This window comes from Schistocerca gregaria, chromosome X (genome assembly GCF_023897955.1).
Source record: "Schistocerca gregaria isolate iqSchGreg1 chromosome X, iqSchGreg1.2, whole genome shotgun sequence".
Classification (NCBI taxonomy): domain Eukaryota; kingdom Metazoa; phylum Arthropoda; class Insecta; order Orthoptera; family Acrididae; genus Schistocerca; species Schistocerca gregaria.
This window is the reverse complement of record NC_064931.1, coordinates 167,447,243-167,464,711: the sequence shown is the minus strand read 5'-3', so window position 1 is coordinate 167,464,711 and position 17,469 is coordinate 167,447,243. Positions and strand designations below refer to the sequence as shown.

Sequence of the window (17,469 nt, the reverse complement as noted above, 5' to 3'; positions counted from 1 at the left end):
TGCTCCGGCAATGTTAAAATTGATAAATGAGTCACACACCTCGCTGTTCATCAAATTTGTCTTCATCTGACTTCCACCTACACTCATGCGAAAAATAAGGAGGAGTTGTGCGACATAAACGAAAGTTGTAGACATGTTTCTACATCTCAATGTTGTTGTTGTTGTGGTCTTCAGTCCTGAGACTAGTTTCATGCAGCTCTCCATGCTAATCTATCCTGTGCAAGCTCCTTCATCTCCCAGTACCTACTGCAACCTAAATCCTTCTGAATCTGCTTAGTGTATTCATCTCTTGGTCTCCCTCTACGACTTTTACTCTCCACGCTGCCCTCCAATGCTAAATTTGTGATCCCTTGATGCTTCAGGACACGTCCTACCAACCGATCCCTTCTTCTAGTCAAGTTGTGCCACAAACTTCCCTTCTCCCCAATCCAACTCAATACCACCTCATTAGTTACGTGATCTACCCACCTAATCTTCAGCATTCTTCTGCAGCACCACATTTCGAAAGCTTCTATTCTCTTCTTGTCTCAACTATTTATTGTCCACATTTCACTTCCATACATGGCTACACTCCACACAAATACTTTCAAAAAACGACTTCCTCAAGCTTAAATCTATACTCGATGTTGACAAATGTCAAACTCATTCCTTGCCATTGCCAGTCTACATTTTATATCCTCTTTACTTCGACCATCATCAGTTATTTTGCTCCCCAAATAGCAAAACCACTTTACTACTTTAAGTGTCTCATTTCCTAATCTTATTCCCTCAGCCTCACCCGACTTAATTCGACTACATTCCATTATCCTCGTTTTACTTTTGTTAACGTTCATCTTATGTCCTCCTTTCAAAACACTGTCCATTCCGTTCAACTTCTCTTCCAAGTCCTTTGCTGTCTCTGCCAGAATTAAAATGTCATCGGCGAACCTCAAAGTTTTAATTTCTTTTCCCTGGATTTTAATACCTACTCCGAACTTTTCTTTTCTTCCTTTACTGCTTGCTCAATATACAGATTGAATAACATTGGGGAGAGGCTACAGCCCTGTCTCACTCCCTTTCCAATCACTACTTCCCTTTTATGCCCCTTGACTCTAATAACTGCCATCTGGTTTCTGTACAAATTGTAAATAGCCTTTTGCTCCCTCTATTTTACCCCTGCCACCTTTATAATTTCATTGAGCGTATTCCAGTCAACATTGTCAAAAGCTTTCTCTAAGTCTACAAATGCTAGAAACGTAGATTTGCCTTTCCTTAATCTTTCTTCTAAGATAAGTAGTAAGCTCAGTACTGCCTCACGTGTGCCAACATTTCTACGGAATCCAAACTGATCTTCCCCGAGGTCAGCTTCTACCAGTTTTTCCATTCGTCTGTAAAGAATTCGCATTAGTGTTTTGCAGCTGTGACTTATTAAACTGATAGTTCGGTAATTTTCACATCTCTCAACACCTGCTTTCTTTGGGATTGCAATTATTATATTTTTTTGAAGTCTGAGGGTATTTCGCCTGTCTCGTACATCTTGCTCACCATATGGTAGAGTGTTTTTGTCAGGACTGGCTCTCCCAAGGCCGTCAGTAGTTCTAATGGAATGTTGTCTACTCTCGGGGCCTTGTTTCGACTCAGACCTTTCAGTGCTGTGTCAAACTCTTCACGCAGTATCGTATCCCCCATTTCATCTTCATCTACATCCTCTTCCATTTCCAAAATATTGTCCTCAAGTACATCGCCCTTGTATAGACCCTCTATATACTCCTTCCACCTTTCTGCTTTCCCTTCTTTGCTTAGAACTGGGTTTCCATCTGAGCTCTTGATATTCATACAAGTGGCTCTCTTTTCTCCAAAGGTCTCTTTAATTTTTTGTAGGCTGTATCTATCTTACCCCTAGTGAGATAAGCCTCTACATCCTTAAATTTGTCATCTAGCCATGCCTGCTTAGCCATTTTGCACTTCCTGTCGATCTCATTTTTGAGACTTTTGTATTCCTTTTTGTCTGCTTCATTTACTGCATTTTTATATTTTCTCCTTTCATCAATTAAATTCAATATTTCTTCTATTACCCAAGGATTTCTACTAGCCCTCTTCTTTTTACCTACTTGATCCTCTGCTGCCTTCCCTACTTCATCCCTCAGAGCTATCCATTCGTCTTCTACTGTGTTTCTTTACCCCATTCCTGTCACTTGTTCCCTTATGCTGTCCCTGAAACTGTGTACAACCTCTGGTTTAGTCAGTTTATCCAGGTCCCATCTCCTTAAATTCCCACCTTTTTGCAATTTCTTCAGTTTTAATCTACAGTTCATAACCAATTGATTGTGGTCAGAGTCCACATCTGCCCCTGGAAATGTCCTACAATTTAAAACCTGGTTCCTAAATCTCTGTCTTACCATTACATAGTCTGATACCTTTCAGTATCTCCAGGATTCTTCCATGTATACAACCTTATTTTATGATTCTTAAACCAAGTGTTAGCTATGATTAAGTTATGCTCTGTGCAAAATTCTACCAGACGGCTTCCTCTTTCATTTCTTAGCCCCAATCCATAATCACCTACTATGTTTCCTTTTCTCCCTTTTCCTACTGTCGAATTCCAGTCACCCATGACTATTAAATTTTCGTCTCCCTTCACTACCTCAATAATTTCTTTTATCTCATCATACATTTCGTTAATTTCATCATCATCTGCAGAGCTAGTTGGCATATAAACTTGTACTACTGTAGTAGGCATGGACTTCGTGTCTATCTTGGCCACAATAATACTTTCACTATGCTGTTTGTAGTAGCTTACCCGCACTCCTATTTTTTATTCATTATTAAACCTACTTCTGCATTACCCCTATTTGATTTTGTATTTATAACCATGGACCTTGCCGTTGGTGGGGAGGCTTGCGTGCCTCAGCGATACAGATGGCCGTACCGTAGGTGCAACCACAACGGAGGGGTATCTGTTGAGAGGCCAGACAAACGTGTGGTTCCTGAAGAGGGGCAGCAGCCTTTTCAGTAGTTGCAGGGGCAACAGTCTGGATGATTGACTGATCTGGCCTTGCAACATTAACCAAAACGGCCTTGCTGTGCTGGTACTGCGAACGGCTGAAAGCAAGGGGAAACTACAGCCGTAATTTTTCCCGAGGACATGCAACTTTACTGTATGATTAAATGATGATGGCAGCCTCTTGGGTAAAATATTCCGGAGGTAAAATAGTCCCCCATTCAGATCTCCGGGCGGGGACTACTCAGGAGGATGTCGTTATCAGGAGAAAGAAAACTGGCGTTCTACGGATCGGAGCGTGGAATGTCAGATCCCTTAATCGGGCAGGTAGGTTAGAAAATTTAAAAAGGGAAATGGATAGGTTAAAGTTAGATATAGTGGGAATTAGTGAAGTTCGGTGGCAGGAGGAACAAGACTTCTGGTCAGGTGTCTACAGGGTTATAAACACAAAATCAAATAGGGGTAATGCAGGAGTAGGTTTAATAATGAATAGGAAAATAGGAATGCGGGTAAGCTACTACAAACAGCATAGTGAACGCATTATTGTGGCCAAGATAGATACGAAGCCCACACCTACTACAGTAGTACAAGTTTATATGCCAACTAGCTCTGCAGATGATGAAGAAATTGAAGAAATGTACGATGAAATAAAAGAAATTATTCAGATAGTGAAGGGAGACGAAAATTTAATAGTAATGGGTGACTGGAATTCGAGTGTAGGAAAAGGGAGAGAAGGAAACATAGTAGGTGAATATGGATTGGGGCTAAGAAATGAAAGAGGAAGCCGCCTAGTAGAATTTTGCACGGAGAACAACTTAATCATAGCTAACACTTGGTTTAAGAATCATGAAAGAAGGTTGTATACGTGGAAGAACCCTGGAGATACTAAAAGGTATCAGATAGATTATATAATGGTAAGACAGAGATTTAGGAATCAGGTTTTAAGTTGTAAGACATTTCCAGGGGCAGATGTGGACTCTGACCACAATCTATTGGTTATGACCGGTAGATTAAAACTGAAGAAACTGCAAAAATGTGGGAAATTAAGGAGATGGGACCTGGATAAACTGAAAGAACCAGAGGTTGTACAGAGTTTCAGAGAGAGCATAAGGGAACAATTGACAGGAATAGGGGAAAGAAGTACAGTAGAAGAAGAATGGGTAGCTCTGAGGGATGTAGTAGTGAAGGCAGCAGAGGATAAAGTAGGTACAAAGACGAGGGCTGCTAGAAATCCTTGGGTAACAGAAGAAATATTGAATTTAATTGATGAAAGGAGAAAATATAAAAATGCAGTAAATGAAGCAGACAAAAAGGAATACAAACGTCTCAAAAATGAGATCGACAGGAAGTGCAAAATGGCTAAACAGGGATGGCTAGAGGACAAATGTAAGGATGTAGAAGCTTATCTCACTAGGGGTAAGATAGATACTGCCTACAGGAAAATTAAAGAGACCTTTGGAGAGAAGAGAACCACGTGTATGAATATCAAGAGCTCAGATGGCAGCCCAGTTCTAAGCAAAGAAGGGAAGGCAGAAAGGTGGAAGGAGTATATAGAAGGTTTATACAAGGGCGATGTACTTGAGGACAATATTATGGAAATAGAAGAGGATGTAGATGAAGACGAAATGGGAGATACGATACTGCGTGAAGAGTTCGACAGAGCACTGAAAGACCTGAGTCGAAACAAGGCCCCCGGAGTAGACAACATTCCATTAGAACTACTGACGGCCTTGGGAGAGCCAGTCATGACAAAACTCTACCAGCTGGTGAGCAAGATGTGTGAGACAGGCGAAATACCCTCAGACTTCAAGAAGAATATAATAATTCCAATCCCAAAGAAAGCAGGTGCTGACAGATGTGAAAATTACCGAACTATCAGTTTAATAAGCCACGGCTGCAAAATACTAACGCGAATTCTTTATAGACGAATGGAAAAACTGGTAGATGCAGACCTCGGGGAGGATCAGTTTGGATTCCGTCGAAATGTTGGAACACGTGAGGCAATACTGACCTTACGACTTATCTTAGAAGAAAGATTAAGAAAAGGCGAACCTACGTTTCTAGCATTTGTAGACTTAGAGAAAGCTTTTGACAATGTTGACTGGAATACTCTTTTTCAAATTCTAAAGGTGGCAGGGGTAAAATACAGGGAGCGAAAGGCTATTTATAATTTGTACAGAAACCAGATGGCAGTAATAAGAGTCGAGGGGCATGAAAGGGAAGCAGTGGTTGGGAAAGGAGTAAGACAGTATGTAGCCTCTCCCCGATGTTATTCAATCTGTATATTGAGCAAGCAGTAAAGGAAACAAAAGAAAAATTTGGAGTAGGTATTAAAATTCATGGAGACGAAGTAAAAACTTTGAGGTTCGCCGATGACATTGTAATTCTGTCAGAGACGGCAAAGGACTTGGAAGAGCAGTTGAACGGAATGGACAGTGTCTTGAAAGGAGGATATAAGATGAACATTAACAAAAGCAAAACGAGGATAATGGAATGTAGTCAAATTAAATCGGAAGATGCTGAGGGAATTAGATTAGGAAATGAGACACTTAAAGTAGTAAAGGAGTTTTCTATTTGGGGAGCAAAATAACTGATGATGGTCGAAGTAGAGAGGATATAAAATGTAGACTGGCAATGACAAGGAAAGCGTTTCTGAAGAAGAGAAATTTGTTAACATCGAATATAGATTTATGTATCAGGAAGTCGTTTCTGAAAGTATTTGTTTGGAGTGTAGCCATGTATGGAAGTGAAACATGGACGATAACTAGTTTGGACAAGAAGAGAATAGAAGCTTTCGAAATGTGGTGCTACAGAAGAATACTGAAGATAAGGTGGATAGATCACGTAACTAATGAGGAGGTATTGAATAGGATTGGGGAGAAGAGAAGTTTGTGGCACAACTTGACTAGAAGAAGGGATCGGTTGGTAGGGCATGTTTTGAGGCATCAAGGGATCACAAATTTAGCATTGGAGGGCAGCGTGGAGGGTAAAAATCGTAGAGGGAGACCGAGAGATGAGTACACTAAGCAGATTCAGAAGGATGTAGGTTGCAGTAGGTACTGGGAGATGAAGCAGCTTGCACAGGATAGAGTAGCATGGAGAGCTGCATCAAACCAGTCTCAGGACTGATGACAACAACAACAACCCTGTATTCACCTGACCAGAAGCCTTGTACCTCCTGCCACCGAACTTCACTAATTCCCACTGTATCTAACTTTAACCTACCCATTTCCCTTTTTAAATTTGCTAACCTACCTGCCCGATTAAGGGATCTGACATTCCACGCTCCAATCCGTAGAATGCCAGTTTTCTTTCTCCTGATAGCGACGTCCTCTTGAGTAGTCCCCGCCCGGAGATCCGAATGGGGGTCTACTTTACCTCTGGAATATTTTACCGAAGAGGACGCTATCATAATTTAACCATACAGTAAAGCTGCATGCCCTCGGGAAAAATTACAGTTGTATCTTTCAGCCGTTCGCAGTACCATAACAGCAAGGCCGTTTTGGTTAGTGTTAAAGGCCAGATCAGTCAATCAACCAGACTGTTGCCCCTGCAACTACTGAAAAGGTTGCTGCCCCTCTTCAGGAACCACACATTTGTCTGGCCTCTCAGCAGATTCCCCTTCCGTTGTGGTTGCACGTACGGTACGGCTATCTGTATAGTTGAGGCACGCAAGCCTCCCCACCAACGGCAACGTCCATTGTTCATGGGGGGAGGTGAATGATGATTCCTATTCATATTTAGCGCCAGTCGCACAAGAGTGGCACTACTAGAGCCACCCTGAGGATGCTAGTCCGGTTTGCTTTAAATACACGTTGTAGCGGTCGTGAGCGTTAGTTACATTTGATACTGGGCGCGGCGAGTTGATGACAGTCAAAAATGCCTTTAAGATGACAAAGACGCCATTATTAACAGTTAAGAGTTTGACTAAGGTCGTGCAATATGTTTGCGAGAGGCTAGATGTTCCTTCCGCAATATGGAGGAAATACTTGTCAGGAACGTAACCACTGTACGTGATTGATGACAGTGGTTGTCACGAGAATGTACGGTGGCAAGAAGACTGGGCTGCTGACGGCCACGTGGCACTACCGAAAGGGAAGACCGTCGTGTTCGGCATGGCTGTGGCGCATTCTACTGCGTCAGCAGCAGCAGTTGACACCACAGTGCGAACTGTAGAGCCACACGAGCTATGGCGTGCATTCCACTGACGCCAAACCACCACCGTTTGTGACTTCAGTGGTGTCAAGCGAGAGTTCATTGGAGGGCGGAGTGGATGCCTTTCGCGTTTTCTGACAAACGCTAGTTCTGCCTCGGTGCTAGTGATGGCTGTGTATTTGTTAGGAGGCCAGCTAAGCATATGCAACCAACCTGTATGTGTGCTAGACACACTGAAGCTACACTTGGAGTTATGGTCTGGCATGCGATTTCGTGTGGCAGCGGGGAAACTCTCATGGTTTTCCCACGCGCACTGACTGCATGTTTGTAAGTCAGTTTGGTGATTCGACATGTCCTACAGCCATTCTTGAACATCATTCCTGTGTGTGTTTTCCAACAGGATAACGCTCGCCCATATGCCGCTTTTGTTCCCCAACATACTGTACAGAGTGTCGACATGTCGCCTAGGCCTGCTGAATCATCAGATGGACAAAAACTCCAGTGTCATGCACAACCAGCACTAACCGTTCCTATATTGACCCCCCAAATGGTACATGCAGGGAACTCCAACCCCCAAACTGACCTCTAGCACGTTTGCATGCTTACATTCAACATTCTGGCGGTTACACTGGTTGTTAATGTACCAGCATTTCACATTTGCAATGGCTTTCTCACGCTTACATTAACTTGCGATTTTGCAACGTTAATCACTGAAATAGGTTACCTAAACGAATGTGTTCCTGATATTTTATTACGAGACGAATTAGGAAAGTAAGGTCAGATTAGGAGCGAAATGGAAACCACTGTGAAAATCCAATGGAACTATGCACAGATGTGTTGGGTAGTGTCTGTAGTGTGACTGTCGATCGCTTGAAGTCGCTCTTTTCAGTTCAGAGCGCAAAGTGATCACGTAGAAGTGCCTAAAACAACCTTGTTTCCCACCAAGTATGTGGATCTGGTGAGAGATTTCGCCTGAAGCTTTGCAGCCTACATAAATGTCATGCGTTTCTTTCTTCAAGACAATTTTCAGCGGCGTTCTGCAGGGGTAATGAAGACGCTCCTGCAGTGTTTTCGATGGGAACTGTTTCATCACCCACAATACAGCCCTTAATTGGCACCCTACGTTGATCATCTCTGCTCACATGAACCGCTGGCTACGAAGACAACATTTTGGCACAAACAACGAAAAGCAGACGAGCGTAGAGAATAGGCGAAAACCAAAGGCGGCTGCTTTCTGTGTCGAGGGTACTGGAAAGTTTGTACAACGCTACGACAAATGTCTAAGTCGAAGCGCCGATTAATTAGAGGGGTAGCTGGGAGGTGTGACCAACTGTTGCGAATAAAAGATTTTTGATTGTCTCTGTGGTTTTCATTTCGCGATCGATCGGACCTTACTTTCCGAACACCCCTCTTATTTCTTAGTGTTGGATTTTTTTTCGTCTGTGTATTCTCATATCTAGAGAAATGTGTGGCTAAGAAAATCTATTTTAGTACAGTGCAAAAATTTGTCGCCTGTTGAGTAGTATCTCACAAAGTGCTTTTGAGGACGTAATTTAGGAAAATAAGCGCAGTTATCTAAAACAGTTAGTCGTTCACTGCTATAGAGGGAAATTATCACCTTGCCATTGTATCTGCATCATAATCTCATTATGCTCTGCTATTCTCACTACAAGACTTGCCAGAAATATTTCTCATTATATTCTCTTTTTCCTTTGGATTGAAAGCGTAAAGTATGAAGACGGAACTCATTCTTACCACAAATCTCGTCTTTATATGCTGATAAGAACTGCAGCATTTCATATCAAGTTTATAATATCGAATGATAAAAGTTGCGTATATCAAAACTAGACATTATTGTCTTACTGGGATATCCACGATCGTTCTTCGAATAAAAATATGGAATTATGAGATTTTTAAAGACATATTTTAGGCTTACTCTTGAATACAATAGCACGCTGCAATAAGAACCAGCTGCAGCGTAACGGCCTTCCAGCGTACTGGCAGCGAGGTAAATTGGGCGCAGCGGAAGAGGACATGGCGTGGCGCTGTGTGCGTTCTAACCTAGGGAAACTTTCTCTACCACCAATTAATAAAAAGAAGAGGAAACGCATATTTGAAAAATTATAAAATGTTTTAAGTATATTTTTAAGTTATTTGAAAACAATTTTTAATTATGTAAATTATTTCAGTTCATTGTGCACTCAAAATAGATCATGTAAATGTTATTTCTTTAAAAATTGTCTTATTATTAAAACGTATATTCGCCATTAATATGTACGGTGATAACATAACCTCCTAGTCTATATGCACAATTCTTACAGATGGAGGGCACTTTTTACTTTTACCAATCACGTTTCTCCAAACTGTGATATAAGGTTTTAACAGATTAAAAATGACTTTAGTTATGACAGCGAACCAATAGTTCTGTACTGACAAGTTACTCTATAACTGCAATATATGGTATGTTTACATTTTAAGTCATTCCGATTTTTTTTTTGTAAACTAAGATAGTTCTATCAGTGATTATATAATCTCGATTGTTAATTATATTTTTAGCTTTATCTAACAGATCTGAAGAAGGGCAGCTAGCATGAAACCGGTTATTGAAAATAAAAAAAATAGCGATCAAAGACTGAAATGCCATATTTCTATAAAAGTTGCGTAAATATTGTCTCGTGTTTAAGGTGGTATACAATAGATGAAACCTGTCTGTGTGTTTCTGACTTTCACGAGAAAGCTCAGTAATCTTTCTTACCTTCGTCCATAAGATGTTAGTGGGTTGTTGACCATGTCCTATCATAAAATGAGGAACCAGCGTCTGGGCCCTTATTCGAGTAGCCTTCTTCAAGAAATCTAATACCCTTCTGTATATGCTGTATCAGTCATTTTTGCCCTCCACATTCACTGCCTTCAGTTTTTTCAGCTTCTGTGGTATTTTCTTTGAACATTGTATACTAATCACACATTCCATTTCCTTGTTTACAGAAAGGGAAAATGGAGATGTTTACACTTGGAAAATTCTTACGGCAACGATACAATGGGTTTCTGAGTGAAACGTATTATCCGCAAGAAGTGCACGTCAAGAGCAGCGACAACGATCGCTGTTTAATGAGTGCGGAGACTTGCTTGGCAGGCCTGTACCCTCCAAAGGGCGATCAAGTCTGGAACACTGAGCTGCTATGGCAGCCCATACCAATCCACGCGACGCCCAGGAATCTCGATGCGGTAAGGTGACTCTAGTCTCTGACTTTACCCAAACAGCTACTCACTGCCTTAACACTTACGGTGCTGGTCTTGTGCGTAACTACCACTAACTACGGACTGGCAAAAATATGTGGTTTTTGGAAGTCGTAACCGTGTGTACAAATATGTACCGTAATTCGAATTTTAAAACATTATGCTTTTTAGACTTTCTACTTTAAATTACATATTTTGGCATTGCTAGTGTTAAATCTGAATCTACAGATGATACTTAAATTTAATAGTAATTTTCGCGGAAAAAATTATAAAGGAGTTGTGATATTCAAATTCGTACCCCGGTACGCAAACAAGTGCTCTCTGCGTTTAGACTGAAATTGATTGTAAAACAAGTTTAAAGCAACACAGAAAACACAATAACAAAACAAAATTTTGCGTTCATGGTGGGTACGCGATAAAAATTGAAACATAGATACAGGGTGACAATTATTGAACTATATAAAATAAAATATTCATACCTTCTATCCGGTTTGCGTTAGGACGTTCAAACTGCGCGGCTGGCCACGTGACATGATGGAAATTAGTATGAGCATGCATGGTTTTGTTTAGTGACGAAGCTCCCTTTCAGTTGGATGAGTTCGTCAAAAAGTAAAATTGGCGCATTTGGGGTCCGCATTTCGGGATCGAAAAGTCTCTTCAACCTCAACGGGTGACTGCGTGGTGTGCAATGTCCAGTCACGGAATTATCTGTGCGATATTCCTTGATAGCACAGTGACTACCGAACGGTAAGTGAAAGTTTTAGTAGATGATTTCATCCCCATTATCCAAAGTGACCCTTATTTCGACAATGTGTGGTTTATGCAACACGGAGTTCGGCCCCACTGAAGCCAGAGTGTGTTTGATGTCCTGTAGGAGACTTTAGGGACTGAATTCTGGCTGTGGCGTACCAAGAGTCCACTGGCATGGGCCTCGACTGGCCGCATATTCTTCGAATCTGAACACACGCGACCCCTTTTTGTGGGGCTGTGTTAAAGACAATGTGTACAGCAATGACCCCAAAATCATTCCTGAGCTGAAAACAGCCATTCAGGAGGTCATCGACAGCATCGATATCTCGACACTTCAGCGGCTCACGCAGAATTTCGCTATTCGTCTGTATCACATCATCGTCAGTGATGACAGTCGTATCGGACACGTGATAACGTAAATCTGAATATTTGTAGTGACGTTTACGTGTTGAACAAAGTGTTTGCACCCTGTAGTCTGTAATTAATTTACGATTTTTCTTCGTATAGTTCAATAATTTTCACCCTGCACATATCCAATATTGCACTCACTGTTATCATATGTTCGAATTGATTTTCTGATTTACCTGCTAGAGAATTATTCATGACGACACAATCTACGAAAAACGTGTAATCTGAATCATCATCATCAAATATTTCATTCTCATCATCTGTAGAATCGTCAAGGACATTGAAAATCATTCGCTTCAGACGTTTCGCCACTTTACTACACATTTTGGACACACAATCTACAAAAGCGCTCGAAAGAGAGAACATGAACCCCTGCTACCGCCTATGAAACAAGAGATAACAAATGTTTCAAAAACGACGAATTTTTCCAGTCATACCGCTACTGCCATCTAAAAGAAAATGCGAAGGCTGCAGATCTAACAGACGTTAGCGAGAGTCGTAAATATACGTTTGACAGTGTGGAAGATAGTCGTAACTGATGTGACGTAATATTACGTCCGCCGCACATCCCCATTTTCAGGAAGCGCTGTAATATTACCCCAGCCGCACGCCAACTGTTAATCCAGTTATACTGTAAATGACGTCTTCCGTAGTAAGAAGCTCAATAAATGAAAGGTTTATATGAACTTACATACCTGTTTATTTTTGGGTCTCCTAGAAACGGACATTTTCAATGCTTCATCCCCTGCTGTTCTCTCCTCCTCCTCCTCCTCTTACACTCCTTAATTCTCTCACTGTTTGTCTTTTTCCTCTCCTCAGAACATGTTGCAACAGTCTTCTGCTTCCTTTCCATATATCTATTCTTTGTTAATCTTTTCTTTAAAAAAATCGCCTTCCATTGCTTTTTCTTCCTTCATAGTTCTTTCAAAGTCTTTATTTCGTGTCCATGACCGCAAGGGAACAACACATTTTAACCAAAATTTCACCAGTAAATGCTTCGTCACTGGCAGTCAACAAGAAAATAAGTCATTGCTTGATAGGTCCGAGGTTAACACTGCAGCCCACCAGTCGGAAGTTCTCACACAGTCTACAGCTTGTTACAAAAAGGTACGGCCAAACTTACAGGAAACATTCCTCACACACTAATAAAGAAAAGACGTTATGTGGACATCTGTCCGGAAACGCTTAATTTCCATGTTCGAGCTCATTTTAGTTTCGTCAGTATGTACTGTGCTTCCTCGATTCACCGCCAGTTGGCCCAATTGAAGGAAGGTAATGTTGAATTCGGTGCTTGTGTTGACATGCGACTCATTGCTCTACAGTACTAGCATCAAGCACATCAGTACGTAGCATCAGCAGCTTAGTGTTCATCACGAACGTGGGTTTGCAGTCAGTGCAATGTTAACAAATGCGGAGTTGGCAGATGCCCATTTGATGTATAGATTAGCACGGAGAAATAGCCGTGACGCGGCACGTTTGTATCGAGACAGATTTGCAAAATGGCTCTGAGCACTATGGGACTTAACAGCTGTGGTCATCAGTCCCCTAGAACTTAGAACTGCTTAAACCTAACTTACCTAAGACATCACACAACACCCAGTCATCACGAGGCAGGGAAAATCCCTGACTCCGCCGGGAATCGAAACCGGGCGTGGGAAGCGTGAACGCTACCGCACGACTACGAGCTGCGGACAATGAGGAGGTATTGAATGGGATTGGGGATAAGAGGGGTTTTGTGGCACAACTTGACCAGAAGAAGGGACCGGTTGGTAGGACATGTTCTGAGGCATCAAGGTATCACCAATTTAGTATTGGAGGGCAGCGTGGAGGGTAAAAATCGTAGAGGGAGACCAAGAGATGAATACACTAAGCAGATTCAGAAGGATGTAGGTTGCAGTATGTACTGGGAGATGAAGAAGCTTGCACAGGATAGAGTAGCATGAAGAGCTGCATCAAACCAGTCTCAGAACTGAAGACCACAACAACAACAACAACAACAACAACAAAAACAAAAACAACAACAATAATTCAATTCTTGACATTAGCTTACATGTAACCATTCTAGTTTCACCGCAGTATGTATAGACTTCAGATAAATATATTTTGTTGTAGATAATGCCATACGCCTGTAACATTGTGGCAGGTTTTTTCTAAAGGTATTCTCTTCAAATATTTCTCACAAGCATATAAATTTCTTTACTTTCTTAGCGCGACTTATTTTTGTTACTGAATATTTGTAGCATGTTTTATATTTGTCATATTTCAAATATCCTTAAACTTGATATTTTGACTATCTGCCCCAGAACTATTAGAAATTTGGCAATTTGTGGGAAGATCGTATGGGACCAAACTAGTGCTGAGGTCATCGGTCCCTAAGCTTATACTCTATTTAGTCTAACTTAATTACGTTACGTTACACTAAAGACAAAACACACACACACACACACACACACACACACACACACACACACACACACACACACACACACGTAGGAGGACTACTACCTCCGATGGGGGGAGCCGCGCGAACCGTGACAAGGCGCTCAAACCACTCGGCTAACCCGCGCGCCTTGGAAGATTAAAATGGTTCAAATGGCTCTGAGCACTATGGTACTTAACATCTGAGGTCACTAGTCCACTAGAACTTGGAACTACTTAAACCTGACTAACCTAAGGACATCACACACATGCATGCCCGAGGCAGGATTCGAACCTGCGACCGTAGCGTTGTACATTGTAACGATGGATCTGTCAACGGAATTTTCTCACAAAGAAAGTGGTTACTGACTTCGAAAAACAAATCAGTTCTCATGATACAGTTCCCTCTATCAATAAAACAACTTGAAAATACTGCATGTTGGTATCTTGGTATTGTGCATTTAATTTGCATTTATTTATTTTTTGCGGAATTAATTGTTGGTGAATAACCGAAATACACTGATGATCCAAAAAATTACAACCACCAGCTTAATTGCTTGTTTGTCTGTCTCTTTTAGGTTAGTGGAGGTATGTGGCGTTAGATGTCTACGAACAGGTCACGTAATTCGGGTAAATAACGAGCCGCTGATTTGTGTACCGGTGATGGCGTACGATAGCAACCCACATGGATTCCATAGGAATTACATCAGGTGAATTTGGTCGCTGAGACATTAGCACATCACTATAATGGTGCTCAAACCACTGTAGCACGGTTCTGACTCCGAGACACGGACAATAATGCTGCTGAAAGATGACATCGCCGTTGGATAAGACATAAATTATGAAGGGACGTAGCTCGTTCGCAGCTATCAACGTGTCTTCTATTACTACTACAGGTCCATTGCAAGCGCAAGAGAATGTCTCCCGTAGCTTATACTGCTCCCCACAATCTGCTTCCTTGGCGCGCTGCACATTTCGAGCCGCTGTTCACCTCGATAATGGTGTTTGTGCAGACGACCAACGACCTAGTGTAGCAAAAATGTGGTTCACCCGAAGAGCCGATACGTTTAGATTGATCGATGGTAGAATCTCGATGGTTCCGTGCCCACTGCAATCGTAATTGACAATGTCGTTGGATCATTATGTGAAAACGTAGGGTGTTCTGCTGCGGGAGCTCCATGTTCAGCAATTTACAATGAACGGTGTGCTCCGAAACACTTGTGCGTGCACCAGCAATTTGCTCTTTCGGCAGCGATGCCACAGATCTATCCTACTTTACAGAGCAGACAAGCCTCCGAACGCCAATAATCTGTACTTTGTTAAAGTCGCTTAAAATATTCAAATGTGTGTGAAATCTTACGGGACTTAACTGCTAAGGTCATCAGCCCCTAGGCTTACACACTACTTAACCTAAATTATCCCCCCTAAGGACAAACACACACACCCATGCCCGAGGAAGGACTCGAACCTTCGCCGGGACAAGCCGCACAGTCCATGACTGCAGCGCCTTAGACCGCTCGAAAAGTCGCTTATTTCAATAGATTTCTTCACTTGTAATATTTATGGCTTAGTGAGCTATCATATTAGGCTCCAAGAAGCTGTTCCCAGAGCAGTGGAGATGTAAGAAGTATATAGATGACGAAATGTGATGCGAGGTACCTGTGACAGATGTTAGATTCGATACCATTCCCCTGAGAAATAGCGCCTGCATAATGCTACTGCTCTGTGATTGGCTGCTGTGTTCGGAGCCAGGGCGCCAAAACGTCAAAGTATAGTTATTATTGTTAGTTAAACTACTCCTTGGAATGACTTCACCTTTTAATATAAATATCTCTCAACAGCTGACTATCAGTTAGTCATTATAGAATTATTAAAAACAATTAAAATCAAAAACAAAAGACTGACGAAATTGCAAACGAAGCACTTCCGAAGCGTTCGGGTCACGCCTTTCGTGGTATGGCGCGCGAAGTGTTTCGGGCTGTTCGTCACTCTGGATTAGGCAGTCGAGAAGAACAGACATGTTGTCTGTCGTAGGATGTGTTTCCAATTTTATTCAAGTTCCTGTTCGTCACTCTGGATTAGGCAGTAGGGATGTACAGTCATTTTGTCTGTGGCAGGATGTGTTTGCCAGTATTCAGTACAAAAGATTCACTCCGGTAGTCATGAGGCACAGACATGTGCCACAAATAGTATCAAGTTACATTTTCGTAAACATTATGTTTGATCGTGTACTTTGCTGTATCAGAATGTGTTGTATTAAGATCATGTAGTCTTCTCGTGTGGCTATATTAAAATACGCGAGTGGCATGCGAAAGAAGTGATACATTATTTCAAAACAGAACCTCGCTAAAAGTCTGTTTCAGCCTCTGGATACAGAACCTACGACCTGCGTGCTGTTTTCTGCGCTGGGGACATCAACTTGAAGACAGCAGGTTAGTGAATTATAACAGAACCTATTCCACACAGTGCGGTGGAAACAAGACAGAGGAAGAAACGCCTCATAACTGTGTAAATAACCCAAGTTCTTCCTGTTGAATCTGTGGTGAATTAACTCTGAATTCGCAAAAACGAAAACTTAATCTACTCGTAAGAAAAAGAGCTGTGAACTTTATTTTGGGTGCAAGGTTTGCGATTAAGACAAGAAATGGCCCATCACATATGCTGTTTCACATGTGCTACTCTCCTGACAGGTTGGTTAAAAGGATAACGTCACTTTCCTTTTTTGTCCCCATGATTTGGAGGGGACCAACGGCTCACACAACAGACTGTTATTTCTGTGTGACAGATATAGACGAACGTAGAGAAAGGTTCAATCAGGACATTTCCCAAATGGAGAAGCGTTACCAAGTCATCTGGAGTACCGCTGGACCTTACAAGGAGACTGTCATAAGGCAAATTTCTACAGAAAATCAGTGAGAAACTATTATTAGATATGTTGATTCACTTTTTTTTAATCTTACCTTGCTCATTTCTTTGGCTCATATGAGTATTGACACAGACATTTTTGTTCTCCTTTTGCCAGACACATACACCCATCAGCCAGAACATTATGACCACCTACATAATAGGCCGGCCAGGTTGGCCGAGTGGTTCTAGGCACTACAGTCTGGAACCGTGCGACCGCTACGGTCGCAGGTTCGAATCCTGCCTCGGGCATGGATGCGTGTGATGTCCTTAGGTTAGGTTTAAGTAGTTCTAAGTTCTAGGGGACTGATGGCCTCAGATGTTAAGTCCCATAGTGCTCAGAGCCATTTGAACTCTTTGAACCACCTAAATAATAACCAGTATGTCCACCTTTGGCACGGATAACAGCAGCGACACATTGTGGCATGGAATCATTGAGGCATTGGTAGGTCGCTGGAGGGAGTTGGCAACACGACTGCACACACAGGTCACCTATTCCCGTAAATTTCAGGGAGGGGGTCGATGATCTCTGACGCCGTGTTCAATCTCATCCCAGATGTGACCCATCGGGCTCAGATTTGGCGAGTTGTGGGGCAGCACATCAATTGGAACTAGCC

The 17,469-nt window shown here is 42.0% G+C and overlaps 1 protein-coding gene across 1 annotated transcript in view; it reads left to right on the top strand.

The window, feature by feature from the left end:
- LOC126299272 (lysosomal acid phosphatase-like) overlaps positions 1–17,469 on the top strand; it is a 154,345-nt gene that overhangs the window by 82,349 nt on the left and 54,527 nt on the right. The window contains exon 3 of the mRNA XM_049991056.1: positions 10,121–10,360. Coding sequence (XP_049847013.1) covers positions 10,121–10,360 — 240 coding nt within the window. The remainder of the gene's footprint in view (positions 1–10,120; positions 10,361–17,469) is intronic.